Raw genomic sequence first — 11,724 nt, 5'->3', positions numbered from 1 at the left:
GGATCCAGGGGCAGCCCCAGCTGTGCCAGGGCCTGCCCACCCTCACAGGGGAGGTCATTAGATTGACAGGGGAAATGAGGGAATAATGGGAAATAAGAGATTAAAGAAAACAAAGGTATAAATCTGTCATCCTCCTCAGCAGCCAGGATTTGTTGCTCTCCTCCTTTCGAGACTGACACAAGATACCAACAGCAAAGCTGGTCTCAAATCCCTCCCTGTCCAAATGCCTGGGGTGCTGTCAGAGGGGATTTGCATTCAGGAGATTTAGGGGCTGTGGGGGTGCCCTGGGCAGGGCTGGTCCCATCACAGGTCGGGTGCTGCTGCCAGAGGTACCACAAGGACAGGAACTTTCTGAGCGAGGATTTCCTGTGCCCCCTTTGTGCAGGAGCCGCACCAGCAGCATTCCAGGATGGAACTCTACGGCTATCCCCTGAAAGCCAAGTTTAACCAGCCACGGCCACCGCCTCCCAGGGTCCTGCCGGCGGCACACACCGTGGCTGCTGGCTACAAGAACCGCATTCCCTATCACTCCGAGAGCTTCAGCGTGCCGTGGATGCCCAACTCCTACTACAAAGCAGCTGCCCTCAACCCCACCTTGTCTCCCCTCACCGAGAGCTTCCCAGGGCTTCCCCCCACCAAGATAGTTCCTTTTATTTCCGAGAGACCCAACGGGGTCTTCACCCGGCACACGCTGGATGACTGGCACAGGTCCAACCTGACCAACTACAAGGAGTCGGAGACGACGCGGCACAACGCGGAGCGCCTGCGCGCCGACCTGACCCGCACCATCAAGGACGTGTACCAGCAGGCCAAGAGGACCCAAGGGGAGAGCACCAAGAACCTGGGAGAGCGCATCAATGACATAGAGTACTGGAAGTCCGAGCTCTGCATCGAGCTGGACGCCATGATCAGGGAGACCAACTCCCTGATGGACATGCAGAAACGGCTGGAGAGAGCCCTGGCCGACACCGAGGGCCCCTTCCAGGTAGGGACCCTGCAACCCCCGCCCAAACATCTGCAGCCACTCAAACCTCTCATAAAGTCCATCCCAGCCCTGTAACGTTGGAAAGGTTTCAAGAAGAGCCCATTAGTTGAGTCAGTGATAAACAAATCCCCTGCATCTGCTGCATCCTCCCCCAGCACACGCTGAGCACATCACTGCAGTGTTTGTTTAACCAGATATTTCTGTATCCAAAATCCTGGCTTGGCACACCAAAGCCCATGTCTTACTACGAGGCTCTGCGGAGGTCCACACCGGGCCTGACACGGGTCCCTGCACTCCTTGGGGACACGAGGGCTCTGTCCCTTGGGTTCCGTGCTGATGTGGCACTCGGCTGCTGTTGTCACCTAACCCTGCTGCCTCGGGCAGCTTCCTCCAGGCTGCCACCCTGTGCCCACCTGCGTTTTCTTTCCCTGCATTCCCTGACACGGGCACAGTCCCTGCAGGGAGCCCTGTCCCTGCAGCCAGCGCTGATGCCACCACATGTCCCCACCAGGTCGCTCACAAGTGTTTGCTCAATCGGGAGAAGAGGATGGGCATCGACCTGGTCAATGACGACGTGGAGAAACAGCTGGTCACAGTGAGTTTGCAACCCATCCTGTGACAAAGCCAGTTCTACCCAAACTCCCCTAAACAAGGCTGGCAGCCCTGTTCCCTCACTGGCTCTTCAGCACTGCTGTGCCCAGTTCCTCAACCCCCCCGAGGTGCTGGGGCTGGTGCTCCCACCCAGCAGCGTGTCCATGGGAGAGGAAGGAAGAGCTGGAAAGGAGCCAGGTTTGGGTGGCATATCAGGGTCCTCTGACCCCCTCTCTGTGAGATGGTCCTGCCTGTCCAAGCCCTGCCTGCACAGATCTCTCTTTATCTGTGTGATCTGTCTCTGTACCTGTCGCACGTTCTGTATTTTACACACATGTGGAGAGGGCAGGGTGTGCCCGACAGCTCGTCTGCTTTCCCCAGCTGTATTAGTTGGGCTAATAAAAGATGTTAATTACACTTGCCCAGCTCTGCTTTGCTCAGGGCAGAGTGGCTGCAGCAGGACTGTCACAGTGTGCTCAGGCAATGGATTTGATAGAAATCATAAAAACCTGCACTCCTGCCTGCCTTTATCTAAGCTGCTTTCAATCATGAATTAAAAGCAAATATGGCACAGTAAATGGGATCCTAATGCAGGGTACAGCAAAATATAATCACTACAAAAGCCTCACAAAACTGGGAAGGAAATTGCAGCCCCTGGGCCTGTGAAGCCACTGCTCTCTCAGAAGATCTTTTGTTATGAGTCAGGCCCTGAAAAATTAAAATATTAGTTTAAAGGTCATGAGGGTTTAGGAAAATTATCAGAGCTGGTATCTCCATAATGCTATTTGGGTTTTTAATGTTTGGGATGCATTTAGGCTGTGCTTTCAGCTGGCTGCTGCAGACAGGAGGGATTGAAAATCCCTGGGTTTGGATCAGCCCTGGGGCTGGGGCTGGCACAGTGGGTGCCCTGGGGCTGGGGTCATCTCCTGCCCTCTGTGCTTGCTCTGGGGGAAGGGGAATTCCTGGTGTGTGCCCCAGGGCAGGAGTGCCCAGGATGTCTGAGCACCGATGTTGACGGGGCTGTTCTGCCTTTGCCCAGGAAATCAAGATCATCAGGTCCTGCCGGGAGAGGATACAGCAGTGCCTGGACACGGTGAATGCCCAGATCATGTAAGGAGGGCTCGGGGCTTGCTGCAGGGCTGTGTGCAGCTGCAGCTGTGCCGCAGCACATCCCTGCGGGTTCAGAGCCTGCAGGGCCTGCGGGAGGAGGCAGGGATGCTCCGGGAGCACAGAGGGGCTGAGGGGAGCGGGATGGGCACAGAACCACCCCACGGCTCCATCCCGACCGCGGCTGCTGCTCGTGTGCTCCAGGTGCAACAAGGAGGCCCGGCAGGAGCTGGAGAAGGACCTGGCTGACAAGCAGCTGGGCCACCACATCGACAACAAGTGCTACCAGCTGAAGAACACCTCCAGAGGCATCCACTTCTTCAAGGGCGTGGAGAGGATCGATGCCACGTGAGCACGGGGGCCTGGCAGGCACAGAGCAGGGAGCTGGGACTGCCCAGCCCTCTCTGGAGGCACATCCATCCCTGGAGACACCACCCCGAGGGATGGCTTCCCTCTGGGCTCTCCCGGGGGAGAAGAACCCTCTGCTCTCAGCTGGATGCTGAACACCCGGCGGGCAAAGCAAGCCCGACCGAATTAAACATTAGATCAGGGCTCAGAGCTCAGCCTGCAAACGAATTCAGCCCAGCACCTCTGCACAGCCCATTAAGTTCGTGCATATTTTCAGAGATGTCTCAGTGCTTGCCTGAGTGCTCCTCACTGATGGGAAATTTGGGGGATCACCTCTGGATGGAGAGGGCCTGGCAGGGAGCTGAAATGACTCAGAAAATCAAGACATGAGAGCATGGTCCTGGGACAGGGTTCTGCTGCTTTTGGGTGCCAGGAATTCAGCTTTGGCTTTGCAATTAATGAACAGTGACCTAACCCAGCACTCTCAGAGAGATGCCCTACTGGCAAAGGGCTGAGAGAATAAATCTGCTCACACAAACCCTGAAGTTTATGGAGAGGCACAGATTGGGACAACTTTTCTAGTAGTTTGAATAATTATTCACAGTAGAGCTCAGACATATTTAGACAGGCAAATGGATTGCAAAGGATCGAGGCTGAAATTCAGAGGGGGGTAAAATGTGCCTAGAATCAGCAGGTTTTAAATGGAGCTTATGTGGTATTTAAGTCTTTTGTTGACCTTGTTCTGGACTATTGCACAGGCAGGAACTTCATCCCAAATGCACAGACAGGGAATGGAGTGGGATCTAAAGCTCGTTCGGTTTAGTGGGAGACTGAGATGGGCTGTGAGCAACAGGGATTGACTGAACTCTGATCTGTGTGTCCTTGTGAGGCTGGGAGCTCCTTGGCACTTAATGCCTCCAGGGAAGGTGTAAATAGGAGCTCTGGTTGGAATCTCTTTTTTATGGGAGAATCTCTTTGTCTGAACTTTCACAGGTTGTTTTTGTGACACGCCCTCATTTGATAAATCATCAAAAAAGTGGGGTCCATCCTCATTTGATAAATCATCAAACAATGGGGTCAAGCCTCATTTGATAAATATCAACAGACAAGTGGGGTCCATCCTCATTTGATAAATATCATCAAACAATGGGGTCCAGCCTCATTTGACCGATATCATGGAACAGGCGGGGTCCCGGTGCTCCCCTGCCCTGCAGTTTGATTCCCAGCACAGCTTTCCCTGCAGCAGTCTGCCGGCGGCTCAGCAGCGCGGCTTTGCCACGGGCTGTGCTCTCCCCCGCAGGGTCTCGGTGCCGGAGACGTGGGCCAGGTTCACGGACAACAACATCTTCCGCTCGCAGAGCGCGCGCGCGACCTCGGCCAAGCTGCGCGCCAGCACCGAGAGCCTCCTGATGGGCACGGCCGACGAGATGTGGCGCCAGTTCAGCAAGGTCAACGACGCCTTCACCAGCCGCATCACCGAGATCGCCAACGCCAAGAGCAAGATCCAGACACACCTGGCCAAGGTACCGGCCCCGCCCGCCCCGGGGACGGCCGGCTGGCCGTGGGCTCCCTGCCAGGCACGGGAGGGGCAGAGCGGTGATGGGACCTGGCTCTGGGACTCGTGGGAAGCTCTCTGGGAAGGGCTCAGACCGGTGAAGTTTGCAGCACTAGGGGATGATGGCATGCCCTTAAATGAGGACACATTAAAACCTTTCCCTGTATTAGCTGATGGATGATCCATTCTTGCAAGGAGCAATTTTGGGAAGCTGGTAATTCAAGAGATCCATAACTGCTCCTAAACCTCCTCTGCTCCTAACTCTCCTCTGATGTGGCAGCAAGAGCAAAGAGATTTTCCCTGAAAACTCTGCTGGATCTGGGCCTTGGTGTGGCAGAGCAACAGCAGCCTGAGCCCAGGGGCCGTTCACTGAGTTTGGGTTTGTTCCTGAGCAAGCAGGAGAGAAGGGGATGATGTGATCACTTGAGAAGTTATTTTTTTCATTGATCCCTGTGTTCATTTCACCCCAGACACGGCAGGAAATCTTCCAGCTCGAGACCAAGATCCAAGTCATCCAGAAGACCATAAGGGACAAAGAGGTTCAGCTGAAGGTGGCTCAGACCCGGCTGGACGAGCGCACGAGGAGACCCAACGTGGAGCTGTGCCGGGACGCCGCCCAGCTCCGGTGAGGCCGGGCTGCCAGGGCCTGGGGGCACTAGGAGCATCTCTGCACGACAAAATGGCTGTTTTCCCTAAATAGTCCTTCCATAAGTGCCCTGGTCGGACCTAAAGCACTGAGCAGGTGTTCCTGGAAATCCTTTCTAGGGCTTTGGGACTGTGCCCCAGGGAGTGCCCAGCAGCAGCCCTGGGAGGCACCCAGAGCTCAGAGCTGCTCCTGGGAGCCCTCTGAGCGCAGTTCCCTTTTCAAAACTGTTTAAACCCAGCCCCGGAATTGGTTCAGCATCTCACTCGCTGTGCTTTTTCCATCCTCCACTTGTTCCACGTTCCCTTTCAGCCTCTCCCAGTGTCCTTTTAGCCTCTCCCAGTGTGTGTCTCCTGTGCAGGACCCTGCACGGGGAAATCCAGGAGGGTGAACCAACAAAGCCACAAACCCAAAGAGAAATGGGAAACCAGAGCTGCTCGTCCCTGTTGTGGTGGCACGAGCTGCTCTGGCAGACGTGGCTGGGCATATCCAGAGCTTTGGAACAAACTCCTCCACTCCTCCCCGTGGAGGTCGGGAGGAGCTCTGCCCTTGGCTCTCCACCCCAGGGCATGGGTGGGAGTCAGACTGAGTGTGCTGATGGGGGAACCCAGAGGGCCCATCTGGGTGGGCACCACCCCCAGGGGGCTCTGACGGGGTTCTGCTGTTTCCCAGCCTTGTCCAAGAGGTGAACGAGATCAACGAGACGCTGCGGAACCTGCACCAGTGCCTGCGCGCCTCCGAGGACATGCTGCAGATGCTGGTGCGCTCCAAGGGGGTCCTGGAGCACGACCTGGTGGTCAAGAACAACTCGCTCTTCATCGACCAGGAGCGCTGCATGGGCATGCGCAAGAGCTACCCCAGCACCGTGCAGATCCTGGGCTACGTCTCCGCCGGGCTCACCTGAGCGCCCGGCGCCCCGGCACCCCACGTCCCCTTCCCCTCAGCTTCTCTGCAAATACACTGTTGCAATCGCACAACTCCGTTAGGATTCCATTTCCTGGTGTAAACTCCGGGTGGAAATTAAACGCGTGCTTTGTTTGCTGGGTTACCAGGATGGTTCTTTTCCTTTGTGTTTTCTCTTTCACTGTGTGCCAGGAAGGAGCTGAAAATATCCTGTATGTCACCGAATCCACCCACGGGATCCATCCCTACCCTTCCAGTCTGTGTTTTCAGGAGAAAAACTGTCGCGTCTTCCTCCTTTTGAGTGTGTGTGATGTGGAAAAGGCACAAGGGGAAGTAAAGCCACTTGTCAGAATAATGAGCTGCTGACATCCAGGATGGATTTTTAATGGTGCAGCAGAAGAAACACAAACTGTCCCGGAAAGAGTTGCAGTTTGTGCTGTTCCTAAAATAGAAAAATGTGCATTTTAAGCTGATTTCTAATGATAATTGTCTTGCTTTTGAAAAATGTTAAATGCCGTGAAAAATGTCAATGCTGGGGCCTTAAAAAGAGGAAGTAGATTCGACTTGGAGAAAGTTCATTGAAGAAAATGCTGTGGGTTTAATTTTGGGTTCCTATTTAACCTCTCACGTGTAGTTCATTGGTGGGAGCACCAAAGCACTTTGAAGATAAAGAGATTAATTGGTGTTTAAGCCCCTCTGGCTGCGCAGAGCCTTCTCTCCTGCTGTAAACCCTGATTTTACCAAGTACTGGAATCTTCAGAGGGATAAGTCTTCAATCAATCTGAGGCTGAGTGTGAAAGTCACATTGCAGTTTCTCTCCTTAGGCTATCACAACTCTTGAGTCTTTTAAGCTCAGCTGTTAAGCTCAGCCTAAAGCCCGTGGGAATCCCAAAGGGGCAGCAGCTAGAGCCCCTCCCTCAGGGATCCAGGGCAGGGACCACCAGCCCAGCTCACAGGAGCTGGGGGTGCTTTCCTTGCCTGCCCCCCCGATGGCTCCTCCTCACCCCCAGACCCTCTGCCCCCTGGCCTCGGCATCCTGGCAGGATCTCCCTCCCAGCACCAGCCCTAAACAGGAAGCAATTGTCTTTCTAACCTTTTTTTTCTTTACTAGCACTTTTGTCGAGACTAAAAATAGATTTCCTCTACTTTGTGCTTGTCCTGGGGCTGGAGTCCATCGGAGGCAGCAGCCACCCCTTCCAAAGGAAAGAGAACCATGAGCAGGAGAAACTGCCCAGCTGATCTCACCTTCCCTTTCAGCGCTTCCCTTTCTCCCAGGGGAGCCAGGGGCAGCTGAGCTCAGTTTTTGTCAGCACCCTCACTGGCCTGGGGCTGCTCCCTGCTGTTCTCTGCCTGTGCTCCTGTCCCCAGCCCCTGGTGATCTCGGCTGCTCCGCTGTCTGCAGACCCACTCCAGATGTTCTCAGGCAGAGCTGCCAGGCTTTTGGGCCCCAGGAGTCTGTCCCCAGCTGGGTGTGGGGCGGCAGGGGCACCCACAGCCCTTTCCTGAAAGGCTCCAGCCTTGGAGGACCCGGAGCCAAGTCCTGGCACCAGTGACAGCTTTGCCTTCGCTTCACCTCCACCTTTGGTTTGAGTCACATCAGAAACATCTGGGCTCTGTTTTACAGTGAGGGCACACCAGGATCAGTCTCCACTTTTCTCCAATTTTGCTTTCAGAGCTCCCCAAACACAGATCTTTCCCACTGGCCCAGCTCCTGTAGGGCTTTCTCCCAGCTGCCAGCATTTATGTGGTGCTGCAATTACCCAGATCCATTTTCCCTTGCTGTCCTGGCCTCTCCATGCTCCTTTCCGCAGCACTGCCAAGGAGTTTCTTTCCTCTGTTTGAGCCATGACCAGAGGAATTTCAGCTTCAGCTCCTCTAATTTCTTTCACAAATACTTTCCACTTTCCTGCAGCAATTTCCCAGACGTTAGAGAATTCCCAGGTCCCTCTGGGGTTTCGTTCTCTCCACGCCAGTTTTCCATAAGTTGACAGTACTGATGTTCCTCCTTCTGGCAGCGGATGTCCCCCAAGCCCCAGACACTTTGATCAGGGCGTCCTACGTGTGCTCCAGTGTGAGTCTTCTTCTTCCCCCTGCACAATCCCCTGTCAGATGGGGCTCCAGGGACGGGCTTTGGGTGCAGTTCCAGTGAACACGAGGCTCTCCTGCTCAGGGAGGGATTTGCTTTCCATGACAGAGCTGCTGCTGAGTGAAGCTGCTCCATTTAATCCCTGCAGGGCTGGCTTTGGGATTTGAGCAGCCTTTGATGTGCTGGGAGATGAAACAACAGCCCTGCCTCCTCCTGCTGATGGCTGAGATGCCTTTGCTGCCGTGCCATTAAATGATTTCCTTTCAGAGATCATTTCTAAATCACAGCCCAGGCCCATCATCCGCCTTTCTGTACTGAGGGGATGGCTCCTTTCTCCACGAGAACGACGTGTCTGCTTTTATTGCTATTTATTGCGGGTTTATTGCTGCCTCTATCAGCCAAGTCGCTGAGAAAGTTACTCTGTGGAAATTCCTTTGCATCTTACAGCCATATTCCCACCCTTCTGCATCATTCCGTTTGCATCACTGCTGCAGAGCTGGGTCTGTAAATTAATTGTTTACTGACTGCAGGAGAGACAATAAATGAATAAACCCAGGACACTGTTGCTTTGTGTCAGTGCAGGATCCAGGTGAACACTCCAGGCAGGGCTAGCAAGAAACTTCTCAGAAAGGTTTTGTTGTTTAAGAAAACAAAACAATTGAATGTCCTGGAAGGGTCTGATATGAATTTGAGTGAAATCAAAGCTTGCCAAAACCCATGTTAACAATGTATTGCATAACTAGTGCAGATTATTGTGCTCAGGGGAGAGAGAATTCCCCAAACAGCATCAGCAGTCAGAAAAAAACCAGCCCTAAACTCATTGCTATTATGGAAAAAAAGGGAGAAAGCTTTGGCAAAATGCTAAAGGAACATTTGGGCAGTGTAGGATCACAGAAATGCTCGTGCTGGCTCAGACCAAAGCGCAGCCTCTGGTGCAGCCCCTGCCAGAGCCAACAGGAGATGCTGAGATAAAAGCAGCAGAAGGGAACTCTGTGAGATTCTCCCAGCCCACTTTCCCAGCTTCCAGCACTCAGCATCCCAAGGACTTCCTGAGCTGCCGGGGCTGTCCTTGGGTTTAATATCCCCCAACGGATTTGTTTCACATGTTCAAGCTCTCTCAGAGCTCGAGCAGTTTCCGCCGTGTCCCTGAGCAGGGATCCTGGGGGCAGCAGGGACACTCTGGGGACCCTGCAGGGGACAGAAAACGGGGCCAGCCTGGCACTGCAGCAGCCAAAGGTGCAAAACTCAGCACTCTGGGCAAAAGAAACTCAAAGCTGGTTTAGAGCTGTGCCCTCCGTAGGGCCTGCTCTGTGCTGGCAGGACAGGAGCACGAAGCAGCAGCTCAGAAAGAATCTGAGGATGTTCCCAGTCCCAGCTGGGGAGCAAAAGTTGATTTTTGGAAGGTTTTGGGGTCAGTGGGTAAATGTTGGTTTCCTTGAAGGCAGTGGGATTTTCTCCTGTGATTTCAGCAGTGCTGACACTGGCGTGGAGTGGAAAGCAAAAAGCTGAATGAATTTGGTTTGGGGGCATGAATGCAGACAGCACTAAAGTATTTTATAAATTCTTCTTGAGCTGGTAGAAAACAAATCAGGAAAAACAACTCAATGCCTCCAATATACATTTAGACCCTTTGTTATTGAAGTTTGATGCACATAAAGTCTCCCTTTATGTTTTTTCCTGGTTGAAATATTTTTTTCCAATACCCATTCCACCGGTGTAAATGTATATATTTACATATACATATGTGTGTATATATATATATACACACACACACAGATCTGTATGCGTGTTCTTTGAGGGAGCACTGTAGATCTTGCACAAAGTGCAGTCAAACCATATCTTGCTCTCCTCCTTTTCCTGGTGGCACAGGCGTTTGAAAACAGGATTTTCCCCGCCTCGTTCCCTCCCCAGCCCCCAGTGAAGGAAGGCAGGAGGGGTTTGCTGATGGCAGCGCAGATTTCAGTCCCTGCCCTTTGCATTTCAAACCCTCCTCGGGAAGGGTCTTAATCACCAGGGTAGGGAACAGGAAGCGAGTCCCTAAAATTGTGATGAGAGAGCAAAATGTGGGGTTAAACGAGGTCATCCTCACAAAGACATGCAGAGGAAATGCTGCCTTTTGTGTAGCTGGAAAGGGTTTGTCTTGAGGGGTTTCGTTCACCTGGCCCGAGGAAGGGGATGAGCAGAGCCCTGAAGTGCTGGGTCGGTCGATGGCACAGCTAAATGAGCATTAGATCTCTTTCAGTCCATCCCTGCCTGGCTAGAACAGTTTTGGCCAGGTTTGAGCAGTGCACCTTCCCAAAAGAAGTGTCCAAGGAGCAGGGGAGTGATTTTTAGTGATGTGCTTTTCTCTCTGGGCTTTCTCCACCGTTCCCAACCCACGGCTCTCAGCCAAAACTGGCTTTGTTACCCACAGACTGCTCTTTTCCCTGGTTTGACTTTCAGATATTTCTCCCTACGCCTAAGAAGCTTTTGGCACCTTTTCCAGACGCGGAGCTGGGGCGGGTTTGCTGTCCCACGCTCACGGAGGGCTCGGCAGCTGTCTGTGACCCCCGGCCGCCCCGTGCCTCCCCCGCCGTGATCCCGCTCCTCCAGGGAGCAGCTTGGATGTTCTGTCCCGAAACAGCAGCCGAGACCTCAGACCCGCAATCCCAGGTCAGGGGATGGTCTCTGCCAGCGCCTGGATGGCAGCCCTGGCGACAAGACCTTTCCAGGACCTTTCCAGGACCTTTCCAGGACCTCCCTCTCAGCCCCGAGCGCGGGGGCTCCTTCGGGCACCCAGCCCGGGACAGCCCCCCTCAGCCTCGTTAGCCAGGAATGTTCCGATGTCCCAGCCCTCCGGATGGCACCGACCGCGTCACGGCTGCACGGGGACGGCGGCGGCAGAGGAACTGGCGGCATTATTCGGAGGGGAAGGGAAATTGCATCCTTTGGAATCTCCTTTCAGCCGCTGCCCCCCTGACCCGGCCGGGTGCTCCGCTCCCACTCGGGGGCCGCTGCCTGTGCCGGGACCCCTTCCTGAGCGAGCAGCCTGTGCTGCGGGAACACGCCTCTGCCTGCCAGGAGAGAGGAGCCAAGCACGCTTCCCCAGCTCCCTCTCCCAGGATTTGCAGCGCCGGTGGCTGGATGCCGAGTTCCCTCCTTGTGCAGCAATGCGGGACGAGCCTGGAGCTGCTGCGGGCAGAGGGGAGCGCTGGGGATTGCTGTGAATGCTCAGGAGAGCGCAGGTCTCCTGGCGGGGTTATTCGGGAGCTGGGGGTGCACTCTGTGTGTGTGGGGGGGTGTTTGAACACATTGGCTGCGCTCGAGGAATGAGCGAGGGCGGCAGCGCAGCCACCCCTTCCCTCCCGAGCACCTGGGTCACAGGATCCCAGAAGGGTTTGGGTTGGAGGGGACCTCAGAGCCCACCCAGTGCCACCCCTGCCATGGCAGGGACACCTCCCACTGCCCCAGGTGCTCCCAGCCCCAGTGTCCAGCCTGGCCTCGGGCACTGCCAGGGATCCAGGGGC

At 54.6% G+C, this 11,724-nt stretch overlaps 1 protein-coding gene across 1 annotated transcript; it reads left to right on the top strand.

Moving 5' to 3' along the window:
- Positions 1-251: 251 nt before the first annotated feature.
- On the top strand, positions 252-6,133 carry TEKT3 (tektin 3). The gene is made up of 7 exons (XM_039703757.1): positions 252-985; positions 1,497-1,580; positions 2,616-2,686; positions 2,888-3,031; positions 4,332-4,554; positions 5,057-5,211; positions 5,902-6,133. Exons 1-7 carry the CDS (start codon positions 410-412, stop codon positions 6,131-6,133), a joined length of 1,485 nt encoding a protein of 494 aa, XP_039559691.1. The 5' UTR covers positions 252-409.
- The last annotated feature ends 5,591 nt before the right edge of the window (positions 6,134-11,724 follow it).

The sequence above is a fragment of the Passer montanus genome, unplaced genomic scaffold, assembly GCF_014805655.1.
Source record: "Passer montanus isolate IOZ18808 unplaced genomic scaffold, ASM1480565v1 scaffold168, whole genome shotgun sequence".
In the NCBI taxonomy this organism is placed as follows: Eukaryota; Metazoa; Chordata; class Aves; order Passeriformes; family Passeridae; genus Passer; species Passer montanus.
Note: the sequence above shows the minus strand (reverse complement) of the source record. Positions and strands in the feature narration are given on the sequence as shown.